General features: G+C 45.0%; 1 protein-coding gene across 1 annotated transcript in view; it reads right to left on the bottom strand.

The window, feature by feature from the left end:
* Positions 1-25112, bottom strand: part of CMTM4 (CKLF like MARVEL transmembrane domain containing 4) — a 69368-nt gene that overhangs the window by 9521 nt on the left and 34735 nt on the right. The window contains exons 2-3 of the mRNA XM_019935715.3: positions 7747-7923; positions 700-798 (exon numbers count right to left, since the gene is read on the bottom strand). Coding sequence (XP_019791274.1) covers positions 700-798; positions 7747-7923 — 276 coding nt within the window. The remainder of the gene's footprint in view (positions 1-699; positions 799-7746; positions 7924-25112) is intronic.

Raw genomic sequence — 25112 nt, 5'->3', positions numbered from 1 at the left:
CCAGCCCCCACCTGCTATCCAGCTGCCACTCACCTGGGCAGCTCTGGGTGGGCAGCTCCAGGCTGAGAAGCAGTGGAGTTTTAATGATAAGATAATGACTGATGAATCTACTGACTAAAACCTTGGAGAGCTAACAGTTTAGCATTTTTAATAAACCTTTTAACCATCCCCCCCCCCCAATTACAAAAGTGCTACATATTCTTTGCAAATACAGAACAATAAGGAAATGCAGAACACAGAGGGAGAAACTCTTTCATTGTCTGGCCCCATCCTCCCCAACCCCACCCCGACGGCAGGCATCTGCTTCATTAACACCCCATCTCGGCAGGGAAGGCCCTTAAAAGCAACACCACTAACAGACATCCAGGGCTCCACTGGGAAGAGACTAAAGCAGGAGTTCGCAAACCTGAGTGTGCATCTGAGAGCTTGTTAAAACACGTTTCTGACTCGGCAGCTCTGGGGGAGGCCGGGAAGGGCATTTCTAACACGTTCTCGGGTGATGCTGAGGCTGCTGTTCCAGGGACCACACTTTAAGAACCGCAGCACTGAAGGAACTGGGACCTCCGTTGGCCCAGTAACAGTATCATTAGCAAAGAAAAAGCTAAAGGAGAAGGAGTAGGACACAGGCCAGGGGACCAGAGGAGTAAGGCACAGAAAGTGTACAAATCAGCCCTGTTTCAACCCGTTGAGTTCACTTACCACGGCAGCAATTTCTGCTCCGGTTTTGTGGTTTAAAGCAGCCAGTACAATGGAAGCAATAAAGAAAAAGAAAGTGCTGAGTCCAGTGTTGACCAAATCCTAAAGAATAAGACAAAATAAAATCACTTGAAAAGAAGCATTTCATGCCTTGCCCTAAACGCAACTGAAGAACTTTCAAAATAAAAAGCACAATACCCCGCCTCTCTGCTGCCTCCATATTTTAGTCTTGATGGCCCACGGGTATTGGTCACACAGAGGAAGGCAAAGAGGATAACAGTTAATGATGCTATTTGATATATCACCACAGCAAAATCCACATTTTAACCAACCACGTCATGTTACCATTTCTTTTTTTATTTTTTATGTTTTTTTAGATGATGTTGGGGGTAGGAGTTTATTAATTAATTAATTTATTTTTGCTGTGTTGCATCTTCGTTTCTGTGCGAGGGCTTTCTCTAGTTGTGGCAAGCGGGGGCCACTCTTCATTGCGGTGCGCGGGCCTCTCACTATGGCGGCCTCTCTTGTTGCGGAGCACAGGCTCCAGATGCGCAGGCTCAGTAGTTGTGGCTCACGGGCCTAGTTGCTCTGTGGCATGTGGGATCCTCCCAGACCAGGGCATGAACCCGTGTCCCCTGCATTAGCAGGCAGATTCTCAACCACTGCGCCACCAGGGAAGCCCACTTACAAGCTTTTATGTAGACATATGTTTTCATTTCTCTTGGGTCATCACATGATTTTATTTTTCCTTTATTATCTGTATCTTCCACTTTTTCTATAACAAACACTTACTACTTGCACAGTTTAAAAGGCTTAAAACTGGAATACTGCAAAAGTTAGTCAGCATCAATATCTTGAGTTCCTTGGCCATGAAACAAAATTAAGGCTTGTAGATTCACCCTTCATATTAGGGAGCAGACACAGGCATGCCTTCAGATGTGGATTTGGGGATGGGTTGGGTTTAGTCAACACTGGTGCTTTTTGGTTTTGTTTGTTTTAATGCTTTTAATGGGGCATGTACTCATCGGTCACGTGCTTCATGTCTGCCGCTGTGGTAGCTCCCCTCCCTGCAGTCTCACACCCAGCCAAATTGCTTCCTGGGGTGGGGGGGCCCAGAACACCCAAGGTTGCAGCCCCTTCTTAGGCCAGGAGATGAGGAGGAAGGGCACCCTCACACACACATGCTTTCTGGTCTCTCCTTCATTAACACACCAATAAGCACAGGTGGGAGCCGAAGTAACTCCAATAACTGATCATCGGGATCCGGCCCACAGAGAGGTTTGACTTGTACACTGTTCAAAATAGATTTGAACAAGCCAGCATTTAAACATCAGAAGACTGCACATAATAAACTTCTAAAAAAAACAAACAAAATCCATCTTTCAGCTGCTCTTGAAAAACTGTCCTGAAGGCCCATGAAGTAACACAATTGGCTGTGACTGAGTAGGAGAACAACCTCTCCATCTCCCAGACCCCTGGCCCATCTTCTCACTTGCCCATTTCCGCCACATGCGCAGCCCCAGGGGACCCTGAGTCTATGACCCTGATCCAATCCTAGAGAGTGGGCCATCCTACAACGTATCCCACCCTTCCATACTCTGTGCCCAGCGAGCACCTGTTCATCCCTCAAGGCTCAGCTGGAATCTGGCGTTTTCTCCGAATTTCCCTGACTGACCTGCTCCAGGCCCCCTGCCCCGAGGAATCCATTGTGTTCTCCCAGGCCTCACACCAAACGGGATCACCCAGAGCACACATACCACAGTAGAGTGGCATCTACCTACCCTGCGCTTTCAGTTCCCAAAACCTGGCCCAAAGCAGGTGTTCAATACCACTGGGCTCTGTGGTTAGCTCGAGTCAGCCCTACACATGGACAAGAGAAGAAGTTTACAACCACTCGGACCATACAGTGCACTGACTTGTGCTCAGATGGCCCCAGTATCAAAGGGATGATCGTAGTACTGATGACAGGGGCAGCTACCATCTACAGAGAGCCCACTGTGCGAAGCATATAACTCCCAGTGTCTCACTGAGCCCTAACCTAATTACCATCCAAAATACCTATAATAAAGGGCCTTTAGAGATGAGGAAATTGAGCCCTAGAAAGGATGAGTTTGACATAATGAAAAATATATATTTGGTCTTTGTCCCAGATTCCTTGGAATTTCCTGAGTGATAGGAGTGTCTTTCGTCATTCTTTTTTTTTTTTTTTTTTTAATTTACTTTTGGCTGTGTTGGGTCTTCATTTCTGTGCGAGGGCTTTCTCTAGTTGCGGCAAGCGGGGGCCACTCTTCGTCGCGGTGCGCGGGCCTCTCACTACCGCGGCCTCTCTTGTTGTGGAGCACAGGTTCCAGACGCACAGGCTCAGTAGTTGTGGCTCACAGGCCCAGGTGCTCCGTGGCATGTGGGATCCTCCCAGACTAGAGCTCAAACCCATGACCCCCAGGCAGACTCTCAACCACCGCCCACCAGGGAAGCCCCATCTTTTGTCATTCTTAACGAGGCCCTTTCAACTGTCCCTGAGTTTATGCTAATGAAGTGACTCTCAAGCCCCTAGATAATTTCTGGATGGGGGTTGGTTATCAGAAAAACCAGCCAGGTGATTAGAGTGTTGGAACTTTCAGCTCCACAGCCCCTGTGGGCGGGAGAGGGGCTGGAGATTGAGTTCAACCTCCAAATGGCCAAAGATTTTAATCAACCACGCCTACGTAATGAAATCTCCATAAAAGCCTGAATGACGTGACGGGGTTCCACGTGCCAAGAGGGTGCTGCCCCCCAACTCCATGGGGACAGAGACTCCTCTGGACCCTGCCCTATGCATCTCTTCCTTTTGGCTACTCCTGAGTTGTATCCTTTAGAACAAGCCAGAAATCATAAATAAAGCACTTTTCCAAGTTCTTTAAGTTGTTCTAGAAAATTATCGAACCTGAGGAGGGGCTTGTGGGAACTCCTGAATCTGCAGCTGGCCAAGCAGAAGTGCAGGTCACCTGGGACCCCATCTGTGTCGGGGGCAGTCTCACGGGACTGAGCCCTTTAACCTGTGGGGTCTGCACTAACTCTGGGAGTTAGTGTCAGAACGGAATTGAATTGCTGGACACCCAGTTGGTCTTGGAGAATTAGAGAAGTACTCAGTGTGGAAAAACTACACAGATTTGGTGTCAGAAAAAACCACATACTTGGTGTCAAAAGTGGTGTCAGAAAACAGTACCCAATGAGTCGTGGCGAAAGCCTCAGAACTCTGCAAGTGGCCCTTCTGGGGGACTGTTCTCAACTCACCACAGCACCCAGCCTGGGTTCTCAGGTCGGGAGACATCTGTGGGAGGAGCAGGGGCCACAGAGGCCACTAAGAAGGAACACCAAAGAGAAAGAAGAGAGACAGATTGTGGTGTCATCAGAGGCAAGAGGAGAGAGTAGGGCAGGAGGGACTGAGCTGAGCGTATTCCGGCGCTGAAACGGTTGGGGGCGGCGGGGAGGGCTGGGGAACAACCATAGGATCCAGAAGAACAGAGGCCCCCAGTGATGCTGACCAGAGGACTTTCAAGGACAAAGTCAGGGGAGTGGACGGGGGAGGCGAAGAGGCAGTCCTCCTGTTCGGGAAGGACACAGGGAAGGCTTTTTGGGGTGCTGACACCATCCTATCTGTTGACCCATGTTATGGCCGCAGTCTTTTATCATTCTTCACTAAACGGTACATTTACTTTTACAAGTTTTTCTGAATATGCTGTATTTGACGATAAACGCTGAGATAAGACATCAGGAAGCAGCGAAGTAGAGAAGGCGTGTGCGGACCTCCGTCTGCTTTCAAAAGTTTGGCTGCGCTTACAGGGCTTGAGGGCTCTGAGTGCCGGCTAAGGAGAGTGGGAGCGCCCGGGGTCAATGGTAGGAAGAGGATGGAAGGAGAGAGGGACGGGGTGGCAGAGGAGGCCAGGGGCACCAATCAAGGTGAACACAGGTAGAACACATGGGCCTGTGAGCTCCCAATATACAGAGAAAAACACACATCACAGAATAAGTCCCATAGAGTCACTAAAAAAAACAAACAAAAAAACAAGCTGATATTAACACACTCTTTCTGATTGCATCAAATAATGCTTGTATAAAATACATACTTTGCATTGTCCTCCTTATGTACCATTTTTCATGCATATGTGAGTCAACTTATCTCCCAAAATGGCCCAGTTTTCTAAATCTATACCAATCACACCCTACGTCACTCATCAACTGGCTCTCTTGGGGTCAAGAATACTCCTACCACCTTGTTAGGGAAACACACACACCCAAGGCCAACCCACTGTGATGATTCCAGCCGGATCAGCTCTAAGAAATCACTTTTGCTCCCGTCCCTGAGAACAGATGACCTGGGCTCCCATCAGTAAGTACCATCTCCTCGAGTCCATGAAACTTACATACTCTTTTGTTGGATAAGCAGACACCTTCACCTGCTCTAAAAGGGTGGAAATCCTGCAAAGGATCCCAAAGGACAGAAAGTGTTCTCAAGTGACCACATCACCACCCGGTCATCGGCCCTAGCCAACACCATCCGAAAGGACAGGAGGGATGTTAACTTTCCAGTGAAAAAGATGCACTTCGATATAACCCCAAAAATGTGGTTGTCAACCAGTGAAAGTCTTTCACGGTTAAAATAGAAAAATCAGGATTTCAGAAAGCTCAACAAATAGGTATTTCTGGAGATAAGATAAAGGCCAGTATGAATTAGTCAGAAATCTGAAGTATGAAGTCTTTTTTGCTGTTGTTATGGTGATCTGTGATCCTTTTTTAATTAATTAATTACCTAACTAACTGATTATTTTTTTGGCTGCGCCACACAGCTTGTGGAATCTTAGTTCCCCAACTAGGAATTGAACCTGGGCTCGTGGCAGTGAAAGTGCAGAGTCCTAACCACTGGACTGCCAGGGAATTCCCAGTGATCCTTTTTTTTTAAATTGAAATGTAGTTGATTTACAATATTATATTAGTTTCAGGTGTACAGTACAGTGATTCAGTATTTTTGCAGATTACACTCCATTATAAATTATTACAAGCTAATGGTTATAAATGCCTATGTTATATAATATAGTGAAGTATAAAGTCTTCTAACAGATTTATGGCTGTCAAATAAGTAGGTAAGACAGAATTAAGGGAGTGAAGTCAAAGCTGGTGGAAGTTTACAGGAGAATGATGTGGCTGACAGACACCAAGGGCCTCTGACTCACAGTAAGGTTAATATTTCTCATACTGGCAACAGCACCCACTGCTTTGGAGCCTATATACACACTGTCTCATTTCATTCTTAAAACAGCCCTGTAAGAAAAATATTATCATCTCAACTTGGGGCTCTAAGTGACTTGCCCAGGGTCATACCCAGCTCTTAAGATCCACCTTGGACTTGAATGCAGACAGGTTGGCCTAACTTAAAGTCAGTGGGGTTTTTTGATTTTTTTTTTTTTTTGGCTGCATCGGGTCTTAGTTGCAGCATGCGGGCTCTTGCCCCGCAGCATGTGGGATCTTAGTTCCCCAACCAGGGATCAAACCTGCGTCCTCTGCATTAGAAGGCGGATTCTTAACCACTGGACCGCCACGGAAGTCCCACCCCTGGATCTTAACCATCCTAGCAGCTGCTTCTTTGTCAAACAGGATCTCCAGCATGGTTTCATTCACAGCCCGGTCCAGCCCCTCCCTCAGAAAGTATTTATTGTGGCCTTAGAAACTCCCGGGGACCTGGGTTTCCAACGTACCTTGCCCCACAACAATGCCCTTGCCCCCATGGAGCCTGTGTGTGAGTTGGTGGGGGGGCGGTTTGTGAGGTTCTCTTGCGCTACCTGTTCATTACACTATCAGTTTAGAGCACAACTCTGTAAGCATTTTCTTATGGATAACACAGACTTCATCTTAAAAAGAGCTGAGACATTAAAATCTGTCACCAAAAACTGACAAAATGCCTCCAGTATCTTGAGGTTTTAGAGCTTTTTTCTTAGTTTTCGATGCTGGGACAAAACCATCTGAGTTTGCAACTGACAACTTTTCTAGTCCAATTGTCTTTTTATTTTTCCTCCTAAAAGAGTTTGAACAACACAGAGAGAACTCTGTCAGGAAAACCATCTCCTCTTGGTCCCCCACATGAACACCATGGGAGTGGCCCCACCAGGCAAGGTGACCAGCCCAGGCCTCCTCCTCCTGGGCTCCTGCACTCGGACCACACTTTCCACGGTGCTGCATACACCCAGCACCGGCCGCCAAGAGAGGAGCCTGCATGAGGGCAGGTGGTCTCAGAGCCCCCCACCCACCCCCAGGCACAGAAGGAGAGGCAGCTCATAGTGCTTGCCTGTGTCTCCCTAACTGGTTCCCTGTGAGCTCCTGCACGTGCTGATCTGCAAAGAAATATCAAGAAAACCGAGGGCTGTGAAGTTCCCTTTTCCGTTTGGCACAGTAAGGACAAGTTACACAAGCCCAGGAAAAGGGGCCTGGGAGTGACCGGCCCTGAGATGCCTATGCCGGTCAGAAGGTAAGGCTGTCAAACAGAGTTAAGACCCCCAAACCACAGAGGGAAGAGGACACATTTCCTCAAGACTCCCTGATCAAACCAGCAAACCGTCTGGGACCTCCCAGCTGCTTTGAATTTAATAATATTCCTAGGTTTCACAAGTTAATGGCAATTTCATTCATATTTTCAATTCTTCCTGAATCAATATTTTTGCAAACAGCTTTCGGGTCCAGTGTGAAAAATATGCAAACGTATTAATTCCATGTTCTCTTTCCCATATTCTATAAATATCAACATAACCAATCTTCTCAGAGGACCCCAAAATCGAAATGACATCTTTAAAGGGGTCAGAATAATTGTTATGTTTCTATCATTAGTGAAGATTCCATTAATTTTGTAGTCATTTTATTCAACCCAGTAAGGAAATTTAAAATTTCACAGTTGCATTACAATGGAATATTTAAGTATCAAAAAGAGCTGGAACCAAACATGCCATGGACTGATTCCTGCTTTCCCTGGGAGCCGTGCAGTACCCGATGCTTTCCTAATCTGAGAGCGTGATTTCTACTCACTGTCAGGTTCCAGTTGATCTGGGGGATCCTCATGTGAAGGTTGAGACTGAACAGAATCAGCAAGACTCCAGTCACCACAAACGCACTGCAGCTCACAAACTCAAAAAAGTAGAGGCCTTCACACGGGGAGCACTCCATGATGGTCTCTATGCAGATGAACGCGATCAGGGCCAAAATCTGGGAAGAAAATTACAAACACACATGTACGTGTACGTTCAGCACACATCTGTGGACACACATGTCCGCAGCATTTAAATAAAACTCAACCACCGCCGCCACATACAGCCCCGGAGTTTTTCCCCTGGGGACAGCAGTATCACGGTCAGGGATGTGACCTGATCCAATTCTTACCCAAGAACAGGTATAGGGGGCTTAATGAAAGGATCAGATTCCTCATGGGAACAACCAAGCCCCACCACAGGACACTGACACCAGGCTGGTGCCGTGCAGCTCCTCGTGAGGAAGCAAACAGGAACATGCCCTCAGTGGTTTCAGTCTGCCTCTGCCACGAGTAAGTGGACACTGCCTACACACGCTTCTCATGCATAGTCTCCACCACAAGGATGCCAAACATCAAGAGAGCAGGGTCCTGGTGGGATCTGCAACTACCTTGCTGGTTCAGCTGAGGTCACACAGGCTGACTGAGACCCTTGATGGCTTTAGGAGAAGGATTTGTATAACCTCCTTCCCCCATTTAGAAGTCCCACCCCAAAATAAGGCCCACCTAATTAACTCATGAGCCATGCTTTTTAAAAGTTTATCATTGGACTTGATGATAAAGAGACAGCCTGGCAGTTTATAAAAACATTTTAAATCTACAAACAATAGAATCAATTTCTTTCGGAAGGACCAAAGTAACACTCTAGCAGTATGTCCCAAGCGATGAGAGATCATGAAAGCAAACAGGTATCAATGGAAATCACCAGTTTCAAAGGGAGATTTCAGGAACAGGAGGCGGCAGAGGGGCTGAGTTAGTGGCCCTGTGATCAAGGAAAAGTCAGGTGGTCTTACACCTAAAACCAGCCCAGTCTTGGGCTCCTGGTCTGTACCCCACTTCCGCAACCGAGCGCCTCGCCGCCCACTACCTGTCAAGCCTGTGCCAGAGCTTCCAGGCCGGACCTCCCCAAAAGTCAAGGAAGCACAGGCAGGCAGCTCTGTGGTTCCAGATTTGTCCTTAGAACCAGCAACGTCAGCATCACCAGGGAGCTTGTTAGAAATGCAGAATCTCTGCCTCCCCTCCTTGACCTCCAGAGTCACAGTCTGCTTTTTGGACAACAACCCTAGATGACAGAAGTGTGGGAAGCATAGGAGGCACAGGCTGCTCTGGGGCCCTTCTCCACCTCCAGGAGTCCCACTCATGCCTTTCAGTGCCACGCTCAGCTCACATCTTCCCCACGCCCTTCCTGATTGCACCTCTCCCCGCCAGACGTGACTGATCCTACCCTCTCCCAGGAAAGCTTGCACGTCTGTGGTTGCATTCCATCTATCACACTTGCCACCATGGATCTCTCTGCCTCCTGAGCTCTTTGAGGGTAGGGGCCAGTCCATCTCCCTCCACTCCCAAGGCACCAAGCTCACTAACCTGCACAAAGCCAGCGAATGGGGGCCCGGGGAGCCTCTTCAAACCCACCCCAACAATTCCTGACGGACTTGTCAGTCTCCACATGAAAGGAAGGGAGGCTCTGCTTTTTCCATGCCTTTCTAACAATATGTGGTCTTTCCATATTTCTATTCTAAGTCAATACGTAACAATTATGGGCCTTACAGCATACTTTGTGCTTCTCCTAATGGCTCTCCTTATAATTCTCTACAGAACCAGACACTTTCATTCTCAATCTGAATTACATGCCTGACTTGCAATCAATTCGCAAAGAAAGAGTTCATATAAGGGAAACTCCTAAAAAAATTTCTCTTTCTTTTTTTTTTACCCCTGTAATTGGACCTAGTAATCTTGGGCAAGAAATAACACACATCAGTATAGAGTTACAAATGTCTCTGGTATGCTAACTTCAACCGTATTTGTGTGGGAAGGTAACATCTACATTCTTAAATATTAAAATTAAAATGGTTTCAAGAATATGCAAATCCAATAGGCAATTCAATAAATACAGACAAAATTCCCTGCTCTCTAGCTCATATGCTAATGAAGGAGTTTTTAAAAAGTAGATTAATAATGTAGCATGTTACACAGTGATAAATACAAAGAAGAAAAATCAAAGCAGGGAAGGAGAATGAAGTGTAACCAGGCAAGGGTGTTCGAAATTTTAGGCAGAGTGACCACGGAAGGTCTAAGAAGGTTCTAGATTTATTACAAAGGATATTAAAGTATACGACTGAAGAGCCAGATGAAGAGATACACAGGGCAAGGTCCAGAAGGGTCTCAAACACAGGAACTTCCGTCCCCTTGGAGTTTGGAGTGCACACCCCGCCCCCCATCACCTGGATGCGTTTTTGGTTCACCAACCTGGAAGATCAATCCTCGAGTTCAAGACTTTTCACAGAGCTTAATCTGGAGCCCCTCCCCTTTTCAGAGGTCAGTGGCTAAGGTTGAAAGTTCCAACCCTCTCATCACCTGGCTGGTTCCCCTGGCAACCAGCCCCCATCCTTAGGAGCTTTCCAAAAGTCATCTCATTAACACAAACTCAGGTGTGGCTGGAAGGGATCTGTTAAGAATATCAAAAATAGGGGACTTCCCTGGTCGCACAGTGGTTAAGAATCTGCCTGCCAATGCAGGGGACACAGGTTCAATCCCAGGTCCAGGAAGATCCACATGCTGCGGAGCAACTAAGCCCGTGCACCACAACTACTGAGCCTGCGCTCTAGAGCCCAGGAGACACAACTACTGAGCCCGTGCGCCTAGAGCCTATGCTCCGCAACAAGAGAAGCCCCTGCTTGCCACAACTAGAGAAAGCCCACATGCAGCAACAAAGACCCAATGCAGCCAAAAATTAAAAAAAAAAAAAAAAGAATATCATTATCAAACACCTCTTATCACTTAGAAAATTCCAAGGGTTTTAAGAGCTCTGTACCAGAAATGGAATGAAGACGAAACATATATTTCATTATTATAAACCACAATATCACAAGTATTCCCATGTATAAAGATACAGATACATAAATACATACATATGCACAACTATATACATACAATAATTTAATCAATCCCCCACTGATAGGTAATTAGGTGGTTTGTAATTAATAAGCTGTACACTTTTTATAAAATTTATTATATTGAAGTATAGTTGATAATGTACTGATTTCTACTGGCAAAGTGATTCAGTTATACATATATTTCCCTGTGCTAAACAGTAGAACCTTGTTGTTTATCCATTCTATATATAATAGTTTGCATCTACTAATCCCAAACTCCCAGTCCATCCCTCCCCTATCCCCCACTCCCCCTTGGCAACCACAAGTCTGTTCTCTATGTCTGTGACTCTGTTTCTGTTTCATAGATAAGTTTACTTGTGTCATATTTTAGATTCCACATATAAGTGTCAAGAGTGTTCTGCCTATGTTTTCCTCTAAGAGTTTTATAGTGTCCAGTCTTACATTTAGGTCTCTAATCCATTTTGAGTTTATTTTTGTGTATGGTGTTAGGGAGTGTTCTAATTTCATTCTTTTACATGTAGCTGTCCAGTTTTCCCAGCATCACTTATTGAAGAGACTGTCTTTTCTCCATTGTATATTCTTGCCCCCTTTGTCATAGATGAATTGACCATAAGTTCTAGTAAGCAGTATACTTTTTATTTGCCTGCACTTTGGCACAGCAAATCAAATTTCTTCCAGCACATTGAAATCTAACAATCACTGCTGAAGCAAAACCTATCAATTGGCCAATAAGAAAATAGGGACTGGGGGAATTCCCTGGTGGCTCAGTGGTTAGGACTCCATGCTCTCACTGCTGAGGGCCTGGATTCAATCCCTGGTTGGGGAACTATGATCCCACAAGCCACGTGGTATGGGGAAGGAAGGAAGGAGGGAAGGAGGGAAGGAGGGAAGGAGGGAGGGAGGGAGGGAGGGAGGGAGAAATAGGGACTCAAAGTTATACTGGAAGCCAACAACTTCAAAGCACCTAAAGAATCAAAAGTAATTCAACTTATAACAATTCTGCAGTAGACAAATACACAAGGAAAATTGCACAGAGATGTTCAAAAAGATGTAAATAAGGAATAGCTATTGCAGTTGCTAATCGGGAGATCACGGGTGTGCCCTTGAAGAGAGCCCTTTCCGTGTAGCATCTACCAACTGACCAGGAGCAAATATTTGCACAGTTGATAAGTAAACTGATATTAAAACATTGTCAGATTTCCACAACTATGGCTAATTATGATTGGCAACATCAAAAAGCGGGGGGTGGGGGGGACATAGCTGGCTGATTAAGGTAACATAAAACTTTAAAAAAATTCATAACCCCCCTGTTACCAGTGGTAGGAGTGAAAACCACCAGGACCCTTCTGAAGAGCTGTGTTAATAACAGCATGGCTCACAGTACATCCCGTTCCCCTCCCTCAGGGCACACTGTAGGGTTGGAGATTTGTGCTGAGTTTCCTGGGGCAGATTTACTCTCAAGATGATGAAGCTTATGCTCCAACATCCCATCCATCACAACTCCTTTTCCCAGGTGGTGATGGAGTAACAGTGGGCGTTTTGGGGATTCAGCAAACTGGAAGTTTTGGGGGTTTAGGATTTTTAAAAAATTATTATTTATTTTTTGGCTGTGTCGGTTCTTAGTTACGGCATGCGGGCTCCTTGTTGAGGCAGGCAGGATCTTTCACTGCGGCACACGGGCTTCTCTCCAGTTGTGGCGTGCAAATTTTCTCTTCTCTAGTCGTGGCACACAGGCTCCAGGGCGTGTGGGCTCTGTAGTTGCAGCGCACAGGTTCCACAGTGCATGGCCTCTGTATTTGCAGAACGCGGGCTCTAGTTGAGGCACCAGAGCTCAGTAGTTGCAGCACGCGGGTTTAGTTGCCCCGAGACATGTGCTGTCTGAGTCCCCGACCAGGGATCAAACCCACGTCCCCTGCACTGTAAGGTGGATTCTTTACCACTGGACCACCAGGAAAGTCCCGGCTAACTGGAAGCTGAGTGAGAGAGACGGTGAGTTTGGGTTTGGTGGTCACTTTCATGTACGGCTATTGTTAGCCTTCCCTCTGATCTGACATCATGAGGAAGAAAAAGGTGCTAAAATCCACAAGATCAATGTGCCTGACAGTACCAAACTAAAAGTGTGGGTGGTGAAGGGGGAATGGGGTTTGAAACATATGGAGCCAGAAGTTAGCATTCTTTAGAAGGAGAATTCTTCAGATCATCAAACGCCCAAAACAGTAAGTGGACAATTCTGTTTTCATTGGTGCCTAAATGGAAGTTGTGCCCTATCAGGAATATATCCAATAATGCAGAGTATGCAATTACAAACACACTATATACCTTTCCTCCCTTTTCGGTGGGAATCACATGAAACAGAATCTATCATTATTCTGGGGTTCAGGGAATTCCCTGGTGGTCCAGTGGTTAGGACTCCGCAATCTCACTGCCGAGGGTCTGAGTTCAATCCCTGGTTGGGGAACTTAGATCCCACAAGCCATGCGATGCGGCCAAAAGAAAAAAAAAAAAAAAAAAAAACACATTAAAAGAAGAAATTCCAGCAGTGATACTATAAAGAGCAACTACATATATGTGGGAGATTATTACAATTTATGCATCCCCATGTATCAGATCACATCATAAAGTACCTGACAAATCTTGAACTGATAAAGTCTGACAGTCCCCAATAAAATGGCACACAAAGTTGCCTCCAACGAATGGAAATAGCCTGAAGAAACAAATGTTCCAATGACAACCTCTTACACACATTCATCAATAAGTTGATGTATGCAGTGTAAGGGTATATTGATTGTGTAATGATGGTGCTCAATACAATGGAGTGGCAAACTAAAACTTGAGTTGTTCTTGTGTACCCCTAGATTTCAGATCGATTTTGTCTACTTTTTCAGAATTAACTGATCATACTAAAATTCAAATACCATCGATCTTAGTGGAGGCCAAAAGTAAAAACAGAAAGAAAACACTTTTAGAATTTGTAATTTTGTATGCCTCTCATTCTTAAATAGTCATTATTGCACCCAGTTTTATATCTTTAATTTCCTATCTTTTTCCTTAGAGTGGGTCTCCAAAGTCATATGAGTCTCCAGCCTCTCAAAACCTGGCTCTGCTTCTGACTGTGGGCAATCAAAGGTGAGTGGATAAGATACGTTACTCCTGGCAGCAGCCTTCAGGAACTGTAAGCCATTTCACCACGCTCCCTCCCCCGCCAGCCTGCAGTGCTCCTGGTGGGGGTGGCCTCCGAGTAAGGCTGATGGGCAGCCAGCTCCCAACTGACCTGAGATGAGTGTGTAACACAGTGGAGAAGGAAACCTCCCTTGGGTTAAGTCATGGAGATTTTAGGTTTGTTTGTTACTTCAGCATAATCCAGCTCATGCCACCTAGGAAGGGCACCTTGGCACAATGTTAAATTTGCACAACAGGTCCTGGGTATTTAGTACAAAACTGCAAATTTTTACAGGATGAATGTTACCACGCCACTCACTCTTAAAGACACCCGATCCAAATGGCTTTACAGACCAATTCTTAACAGACTGTCAAGGTAAAGATACTGCCTATGTTATTTATAAATTTATTTATTTATTTATTTTTGGCTGCATTGGGTCTTCATTGCTGCACGCAGGCTTTCTCTAGTTGCGGTGAGTGGGGGCCACTCTTTGTTGCGGTGCACGGGCTTCTCATTGCGGTGGCTTCTCTTGTTGTGGAGCACGGACTCTAGGCGCATGGGCTTCAGTAGTTGTGGCTCACGGGCTCAACAGTTGTGGCACGCAGGCTCAGTAGTTGTGGCACACGGGCTTAGCTGCTCCGTGGCATGTGGGATCTTCCCAGACCAGGGATCAAACCTGTGTCTCCTGCATTGGCAGGTGGATTCTTAACCACTGCACCACCAGGGAAGTCCATGCCTGTGTTATTTAAACTAACAAAGAAAAACATAAAATATTTGGAATTTCTGGGATTTATCTATGTGGTAGGACTGTGGATAGATGTTTTTTTTAACTTAGGCTTCTATTATTTTCCAAAATTTCTACGAGTACATGTTTTTATTTTAAAAATGAAATAATTTTATGTATATAAACACTTTGGGGAAACATCCAGATTTATTATGAGTTACGTGTTAGTGACCTCTAAGAATCATTCCTTATTTGTTTTGAAACCATTCATGAATATTTTAAAATGACATTATATACTTTAATGGAAAATGAAAGTCACTCTCCAAATCTATGTCAGTCCCATTTCTTTATCAGAAGAGTTCATCATCTCCAAGGCCTCCCTGACCTCAGACCATCCTGTTTCCTGGCCACCATTGCACTTTTAGTGCAGGGAGTGGGCACGTAAGAAACAGGGCCGCCTTCTATATATATATATAAAATATATAAACAACAAGGATGTACTGTTTAACACAGGGAACTATAGTCAATATCTTATAATAACCTATAATGGAAAAGAATCTGAAAAAGAATATATATACATATCTGAACCACTTTGCTGTACACCTGAAACTCACACAATATTGTTCGCTTAATTTAAAATAAATAATTCACACTGTATTTATTTCAGTAAAAAAAAAAAAACTGTCACTTTTTCCAACTTCTGAAATACTGTCCATTGGTTTTTTTGTTGTTGTTGTTCTCACTTATAAATAAAACAAACTGTATTTCAGTAAAAAAGAAAAAAACAATTAAATATAAATTTCTTTTAACAAAAAAGAAAGGAAAAGAAAAAGGGCAGCCTTACTCTCACCAATGGGATGGCAGGGACCCTCCCCCCATGCCTCCCAAGTGAACAGTACTGTCCTGGGTATCTATGAAGGCAACTTGGAAGGTTAGACAAAATCCTAACCTTCCTTGATCACCAATTTATCAAAGGATTTAATGAAGCTCATTTTAAAATACACCTGCAAGCAAAAATCACAGTATGTAAAAACAATTTTCAGGGGACTTCCCTGGTGATGCAGTGGTTAAAAAGCCGCCTGCCAATGCAGGGGACATGGGCTCAAGTCCTGCTCCGGGAAGACCCCACATGACACGGAGCAACTAAGCCCGTGTGCCACAACTACTGAGCCCGCGCTCTAGAGCCCATGAGCCACAACTACTGAGCCTGTGTGCCACAACTACTGAAGCCCACGTGCCTAGAGCCCGTGCTCCACAACAAGAGAAGCCACCACAATGAGAAGCCCACGCACTGCAACGAAGAGTAGGCCCCGCTGACCACAACTAGAGAAAGCCCACACACAGCAACGAAGACCTAACGCAGACAAAAATAAATAAATAAATTGGGGGGAAATAAATAAAATAAAAATAATTTTCAGGACTCTTAAAAACCACCAGGTGCAAAAATGACTCTCCATTTGAAGATGTCTCTCACAACGTGAATCCGTGGTGGCTCCTATGCAGCCAGACAACTTCTTCAGTGACCCTGACAGCTCGGTGGCACCTGGGGGCTTGCTGTGCTCAAAGTCTGTTCCAATCCAGCCAACACACCCCATGATACACGCACGGACAGGTAACTAACCAGGTACCAGGAGCTCAGGGAAGGGTTGAGGTTTGGAAGGCAGAGGGTCACTGAGGGTTTGGGGAACAGCAGAAGGCTCTAGAAGGCTTCCTGGAGAGCACTGGACTCAGTGATGTTAGAGAAAAAGCAAGAGAGGAACATTTGTGCATGGCAGTGCCTAGCTTTCCAACTGAGTTCCTTGGTTGGGGGTGAGGTGGAGGGTAGGGACAGAACCCAGTCCCTCACCCAAGTACCTTTGTTTTAGAGGTTCTTAAACTCTTCTGACCAAAGAACAGGACACCTGTTAATAGTCTCCTGAACCAACACTACAGGAAGCATAGCTTGCAAATCAGCAGTCTGGTTTATACACTGGGAAAATATTTCTGTTGTGCTTTTTAAAAAGAAACTTTTTTTTAAGTTTGAAAACTGTGGCAGTCTGACCCTTCCAGTTGCAGAGAAGCAGTCCTGAATTTGCACAGTGTGGTTCGGTGTGGTCCCCATGGCCACCCACCTTTGGGTTTTCTCACGCTAAGCCCCATGCTGTTTCCATCATAACAACATCCCTCCTGGTCTTGGGGTCCTCACAGCACATCGGCATATTAACAGTTCTGAAAAGGCTCATAGTAAAAAAAAAAACCTGTTTACCTTTATTTGATGTGCGGATTATGTTACCTGAACACAGAATGTTTTTATTCCTCAGCATACCTATTAATACTACATAGCGGAAAAAAGAAACTACTACATAGTGGTGTTTGGAGAGAAATGAGTTAGGGAAACACAAAAAGCATGTGCTGGTCAGTATTCAACGTTGTCAGGTCATACACAATGTAAACTCACAGACTAAAATACAGAAGCTCATTTCCTCAGCAGGGTAGCAACTAGTAAGGACCCTGTTAACTGAGTGACACACACACACACACACACACACACACACACACAGCAAGGTCCAAAGTACCTTCAGAATCAGACCAAACTCTAATCAGCTCTAGCACGTTCAAAATGAAAATGTCTCTCTTCCACCAGTACTGAAAAATTATTTGAGAGATGAGACATGGCTTGTATTTAGCCACAAAGATCCAACAGGCAAGTTGTTAAAATGCCACTTCTGGAAGACCCCACGATGTGCAGAAGAGAGAACCCAGAGAGGGCAGCAGAGCGCACTTCAGGAAGCAGCTCCATTCTTATCACTCCCAGTGGATGCTTAGACTGGGTCCTGGGGCCAGAACTGCAGAAGAGGCACAGGAGCCCTTTCCCTTCCATCTTTCTGAGTCTGGAGGCCAAGGAATTGAAGTTGCTCTATATAGGGCCAAACAACAGATCACCTTAAAGCGTAAGCTCCCAGGCCAGAAGCCATGCGGCCTGATCTGCAAAGGGTCTCAAATAACTAGCTGTGCAGTGCCAGGCACCTCAGATTGACAACGGCTTGCATTTAGGGAGCATCACTAATGTAATTAGGATGCTCTCAGGCCCTGTGCTGGGCACGGTCCATTTGTCATCTCTGATGCTCATGACCACACCTCCATGGTGTGGCCCAGAAGCTCTGTCCCAGGCCCCAAAGGTAGTTTCTCCACATACCTCGTTCTTCTATACCAGATGCCTAATGGTTGATTTATCCAGGGTCTAGAACCTCCCCACACCCTTGGCCATGGGAAAAAGCATCAGTGTATAATTTCTCTTCAATGAACACAGCAGGAGACCCGGGGAGCCAGTGTCACGCAGGTCTCTGACAAAGCACACAACTTGATTACTCAAAGGGATCTAACAACAGTAACGTCTCACTTTTTTTAAGCAGAATAATCCATGAGTTGCTCCGCTCAAGGGACGCCATCCCATGAGGAAGGGAGATTTAAGGTATTACCCTCCTCTCCCCTGAGACAATAGAGCAATGAGCAAATATTTTTTAGTTCTGAAACAAAGGAGCTAATTACAGGTGTAAGTTATTTAACCTTCAATCAATACTTTTTGCGCATGATCTTTGGTTCCATTGTTTTTCTCCAGCTAAGTAAACAGTGTCCAAGGTACGGATTTGAGAGATGCAGAGAATTAAAAGAAAACTACCTGCTCTGGAAATGCAGGGACGCCCCCAGGAGCTACAGCCACCCAGGCCGGCAGGGAACACTAATTAGGCAGTAGTTAAGCAAAGGAGCCAAGGGGCAGAGGCAAATACGTTCCTGATTGTTGAGAAGGAAGAGATGAGGACAAAAGAGAGGGAGGCTGCCAAGGGCTCCGGGCAGTCAGAAGAAAAGAGGGGACCAGAGAGGCCAGTTCTGCCAGCCACACTCCAGGCTGTGGTCACTTCAAACCTCTGAGGGCTTTGTTTTTGACTGAGGACAGAAGGACTCAGGCTGTTGCTGCTCCAGGGAGCTGTCTGTTGGTTGGTCTGAGCGTGGCCCAATGTCACAAGGCCCACTTCAGCCAGTGCTCTGACATGTTTTTCAAGCTGGGTTCTCCTGTGTAAATAATTTTGCTATTTTGGAATCCTAAAGCCATATGTAAGTTAGGAGCTGAACTCAGCAGACTGCAGTTCGATTTCTTTTTCTGGCAAGACTCTCACCTTTCACATAAATTATTATACTTAACAGCATAAGCGAGCTCTAACGCACACGTATTAAACCCCCACGTTACTTGTTGGCAACGGCTGGCCATAGCCTATGACCGTCTCAGACAAATTAAAATAGGCTTATTTGGGGACATCCAACAACTTAAAGCACACACACAGTATTATCCAATGAAGTGCAAAACACATTTCCTTGTTTTTTTTTTAAAAAAAAAAAAGTCTTGAAAACTTTATTATGTGGTTGATGATATAACTGCACATGATTTCAGAAAACCACAGGACGGTCAGCATCTTTTTTGCCAAAAGAATGCCCACAACATTCTACTGCAAATGCCATCCTGGCCAAAAAGCTACATTTTCAGACCATTTAAATTAGTAATGGAGCAAAAAAAATGCACATGTAGAGGACACAGGAAACAAGCGCCTTCAAACCATACACATCTGAAGATGTTTAACTACACTGCTGGCATTTGGACTTTCTTCTCCCCCTTCCTTTCTCATATCCTAGCTTCATGCATGAAGCTGAAATCCCGGGAAGCAGTGTCACATCCCCAAAGTGATTCAAAAGCAGAACGCAACCCCCACCCCCCCCCACCCCCCCCCACACACCCCCGCTCCTTGCTCTCTCTGCTTTAATTCCCGGGCGTCTCCCGGCCCCAACATCTCTGACAAACCACCTTGACAGATGGGAAAAAGGGGACAGCTTTTCTCAGTGAATGAGAAACCAGCAGGCCATGAGCAGCTTTTTGCTAAAGATTAATTTAGGCCAAAATAGCGACCTGCATAATTTAAGAGGCAAGGAGGACGTGCGCCTAGAAAACCCAACTCAGCCTTAAGATCTACAGCCGTAAAGGCCCCCAGCACCTCAGCATCATCCAACTGAGGAAGGGTCCCACAGGAGAGGAGGCAACTTAAGTGGCCGAAGCCCAGGGCCCTGCGCACAGATTCAGAGACTTAAGAGACTCAGGTACCTTCCTCCACACCTTAGCACACAAATCAAGGCACTACGGTTCAGCAGAGTCTTTGTAAACTGGTGTCCCTAGCGCCACAGACAATAAAGACAGTGTCCCTAGAATGTGTGATCCGGTGGTCCTCCTAAAAAAAAACCAACATTTGCTGAGTCCTTTTACTGTGGGTCAAATGCTGTGCTGGGCACTGTCACAAGATTCTCCCCTTTTATTTAACCTCCATCCAATCCTGGGAGGAACATGGTTGGTTTGCTTGGGGTTTTTTTTGTTTGTTTGTTTGTTTGTTTGCGGTACTCGAGCCTCTCACTGTTGTGGCCTCCCCCGTTGCAGGGCACAGGCTCACACAGGACGCGCAGGCTCAGCGGCCATGGCTCATGGGCCCAGCCGCTCCGCGGCATGTGGGATCTTCCCAGACCGGGTCACGAACCTGTGTCCCCTGCATCGGCAGGGGGACTCTCAACCACTGCGCCACCAGGGAAGCCCCGGTTTGCTTGTTTTTAATTGAGATGTAATTCACCCATACCATAAAAATCATCCATTTAAAGTGTACATACAATTCAGTGGTTTTTTAGCATATTCAAAGTTATGCAACCATCACCATTATATAATTGCAGGACATTTTCATCACCTCAAGAGAAAAATCCTTTGTTTGTTTTTTATTTATTTTATTTATTTTTGGCTGCGTTGGGTCTTCGTTGCTGCGCGCGGGCTTTCTCTAGTTGTGGCGAGCAGGGGCTACTCTTCATTGTGGTGCGCAGGCTTCTCATTGTGGTGGCTTCTCTTGTTGCGGAGCACGGGCTCTAGGCGCGCGGGCTTCAGTAGTTGTGGCACATGGGCTCACCAGCTGTGGCTCACGGGCTCTAGAGCACAGGCTTCAGTAGCTGTGGCACACAGGCTTAGTGCTCCACAGCATGTGGGATCTTCCCAGACCAGGGCTCGAACCTGTGTCCCCTGCATTGGCAGGCGGATTCTTAACCACTGTGCCACCAGGGAAGTCTCAGGAGCATCGTTTTTAATCCCCATGCTGTTGATGAGGAAAATGAGGGAACCATGTTAAGCACCCCATCCAGAATCACGAAGTCTCCAGCAGAGCTGAGGTGAAACCCAGTCCCTGAAGCCCTCACAGCACTGGCTGCCACAGCACTGATCACCCCTCCATCCACCCGTGGCTTCCGCCACTCCCTTCCCGTCCTACCAGCCCGCAAACAGTGGGTGCTCCCCAGGGCTTTCCCTCTGCTGCTTCCTCACCAGATAAGTGTACCCAACAGACTTCCCTGATCCTGACTCCCACTCCCAAATCTACTTCTCTAGTCTGAGCCCCGGATCCAGGCTGCAATACTGTCCCACTGGGCATCTCCACCTAAATGTTCCCAGGCACCCACAAATGTAAGAGCAGAAATCTCCTTCCCTGATGCAGTCAATGGCACCACCAGCCATTATCAATAGCACTCAGCATAGTAGTTAAAGAGCTGGGACTCTGGAGTCTCACAATCCTGAGTTCTGATTTCAGCTCTGCCACTTATTAGCTCTGTGCCCTGGGCACACTGCTTCTCTTCTCTGGGCCTCTATGGCTGCTTCGAGGATCAAACGTAAGACATTTAGCGCCACGCCCAGCACACAGTGAGTGTTAAGTAAATGGTAGCTGTTGTCATTACTATGTGAAAGGTCCAGCAGAACTCAGATACAGCCTCTGTCTTCACCAAGCTGACTCTTGTGGGGAAATGTGCCCATGTTGTAACGTATGTCAGAATTTCCTTGTGAAGGCTGAATGATATTCCATTACATGTATATACCACACTCTGTTTATTCATTCATCTGTTGATGGACACTTGGGTTGCTTTTACCTCTTGGCTACTGTGAATAATGCTGCTATGAACATGGCTGTAGAAATATCCATTTGAGTCCCTGCTTTCAATTCTTTTGAGTACATACCCAGAAGTAGAACTGCTGGGTCACACAGTAATTCTACATCTAATTTTTAGGAGTCAACAATTTAAGCTCAGGGCTTCCCTGGTGGCGCAGTGGTTGAGAATCTGCCTGCCAATACAGGGGACACAGGTTCGAGCCCTGGTCTGGGAAGATCCCACATGCCACGGAGCAACTAGGCCCGGGAGCCACAACTACTGAGCCTGCGCGTCTGGAGCTTGTCCGCAACAAGAGAGGCCGCAACAGTGAGAGGCCCATGCACCGCAATGAAGAGTGGCCCCCGCTCGCCACAACTAGAGAAAGCCCTCGCACAGAAACGAAGACCCAACACAGCCAAAAATAAATAATAAATAAATAAATAAATAAAAATTTAAGCTCAACATCACTAATCATTAGAGAAATGCAAATCAAAACTACAATGAGGTATCACCTCACACCAGTCAGAATGGCCATCATCAAAAAATATACAAACAATAAATGCTGGAGAAGGTGTGGAGAAAAGTGAACCCTCTTGCACTGTTGGTGGGAATGTAAATTGACACAGCCACGATGGAAAACAGTATGGAGGTTCCTTAAAAAACTAAAAATAGAACTACCATATGACCCAGCAATCCCACTACTGGGCATATACCCAAAGAAAACCATAATTCAAAAAGACACATGCACCCCAGTGTTCATAGTAGCATTATTTACAATAGCCAGGACATGGAAGCAACCTAAATGTCCATCAACAGAGGAATGGATAAAGATGTCGTACACATATACAATGGAATATTACTCAGCCATAAAAAGGAATGAAATTAGGTCATTTGTAGAGACATGGATGAACCTAGAGAATGCCATACACAGTGAAGTAAGTCAAAAAGAGAAAAGCAAATATCATATAATGCATATGTATGGAATCTAGAAAAATGGTATAGATGATCTTATTTGCAAAGCAGAAATAGAGACACAGACGTGGAGAACAAATGTATGGATACCAAGGGGGAAAGGGGTGGAGTGGGAGGAACTGGGAGACTGGGATTGACACATATACATTATTGATACTATGCATAAAATAGACAACTGACGGGAACATATTGTATAGCACAGGGAACTCTACCTAATGCACTGTGGTGACCTAAATGGGAGGGAAGTCCAAAAGGGAGGCTGATTGTATGGCTGATTCATTTTGTTGTGCAGTGGAGGCTAACACAACATTGTAAAGCAACCACACTCCAATAAAAATTAATAACATAAATAAATAATTAAAAATAAAAATAGCTGTATCCATTGAAAAGGGCTAGAAACAATAACTCAATAACAATGAGCACCTCAAGTGCCCAGAACAAGGTCCTAAATATTATTTCCCACTAACAAACGGAAACTTCTTGGAGAAATGACTGATTCCAGGTCTGGGACAGGACGTACACAAGACAAGCATATCAGAAAGTGAGGATGCTATTAAAGACTACTGAGACTGAGTCAGAAGGACACAAGTGAACTCGAAGGGGCTGCCAATGGCCAACAAGAGGACAATATAAGCATCAAAGTATTTATTTATTCATTTATTTATTTAATTAAAATAACACCCAAATCTTGGTTTCTAAATACCATTCTTTTTCACTGAAAGGAACCAGGGCTCCTTGGAGAATTGCAGGGCTGAGGAACAAGAGTCTGAGATGAGCTTGGAAACCTTGTGTTAGAGAATGAAGGGAACATGTGTAAAGGACATTGGAGCCAATTCAAAGGGGCTCTCATTGGCCAAATCCAGGACAATTCGATCATCAAAATAAATAATGATAATTAAGTATTAAAACCCACGACTAAAATATGAACTCATGAGTCCACACTGATATAAACAAACAGGGAAGAAGGGAAAACTCTTCTGTAAGACTGAAAATCCTGTTAATAAATACAGAAAGAACAATGGATTTATAAAATTGCCATTTGGCAGCCATCATAACAATACTTGATTCAAGCAAGAATCATCAATGGATATTAAAACCACTGAGTGAAATGCTGGAGAAATTACAGGATATTTACATGGTCTAAAAGTATCTCTCCACAAAAATACTTACTAATTACATAGAAAAAAACAGTAACCTCACAGTAGGGAAGCCTGGAAGACATCATTTTAACTAAGTTAAGATCACCAGCGAAGGAACGAATCTGTATCATTTGCTTCTAATACCATGGACTGAAAAGAATACCTCTGTGGTATTCCTGACAATACTACAAAACAAACAGAATCTAAACAGGAGAATACGTCAGACAAACCCAAATTAAGGGACATTCTACAAAATAACTGGCCTGTATTCTTCCAAAATGTCAATGTCATGAAACACAAAGGCTCCAGACCAAAGGAGATTAAAGAGACATGACAAGTGAATGCAACACCAATCCAGGACTTTCTTGTACTATAAAGAACAGTTTTGAGACAACCAGGGAACAAGACTAAGGTGTATAGTTTAGCAATAGTATTGTATCAACGTTAATTTCCTGACTTCTATCATTGTACTACGGTTACTTAAAAAGTGGTCTTGTCTTTAAGGATTCTGAAGTATTTAGGCATAAAGAGCCATCAAGTCTGCCACATATTCTCAAAAGACTTAAAATATTATAAAAATATACATATGGGGCTTTCCCTGGTGGTGCAGTGGTTGAGAGTCCACCTGCCGATGCAGGGGACACAGGTTCTTGCCCCGGTCCGGGAAGATCCCACATGCCGCTGAGCGGCTGGGCCCGTGAGCCATGGCCGCTGGACCTGCGCGTCCAGAGCCTGTGCTCCGCAACGGGAGAGGCCACAACAGTGAGAGGCCCGCATACCGCAAACAAACAAACAAAAAACAACATATACACATGTGTACATACACACATATAAACAGGAAAATAGAAAGGATGAAGCAAATGTGGTAAAAAGTTAACATTTGGAGAATCTAGGTAAGAGTATACATCATTCTGTACTCTTGCAACCTTTATGTAGTACTGAAATTATTTCAAAATAAAGTATTTTTAGATGACCACAAAATACTGAGATATATTAAATACATAAAAATTCACAAGTTTGTATGGACATTACCAGGGGGAAAAGCCCATTGTTCATTCACCTTTGGAAGTTGCTCAAGCATCAGCTTGTTATTACGAAAACTGATAAATAAAGGAAAAGAATCAAGCATGTACCTTGCCTTTCCTGTACAAACTGTATTTCAGGGTAATCAAATGGATAATGAGGGAAAGTTCCTTACAGAATTCCAGCTAATAAATGCAGAAGGATGGATAGATTTAGAAAATCACCATTTTGTAATGGACAAAGGCCAGAGTTTCTCAATCCATTTGAA

The sequence above is a fragment of the Tursiops truncatus genome, chromosome 19, assembly GCF_011762595.2.
Source record: "Tursiops truncatus isolate mTurTru1 chromosome 19, mTurTru1.mat.Y, whole genome shotgun sequence".
NCBI lineage: Eukaryota > Metazoa > Chordata > Mammalia > Artiodactyla > Delphinidae > Tursiops > Tursiops truncatus.
Note: the sequence above shows the minus strand (reverse complement) of the source record. Positions and strands in the feature narration are given on the sequence as shown.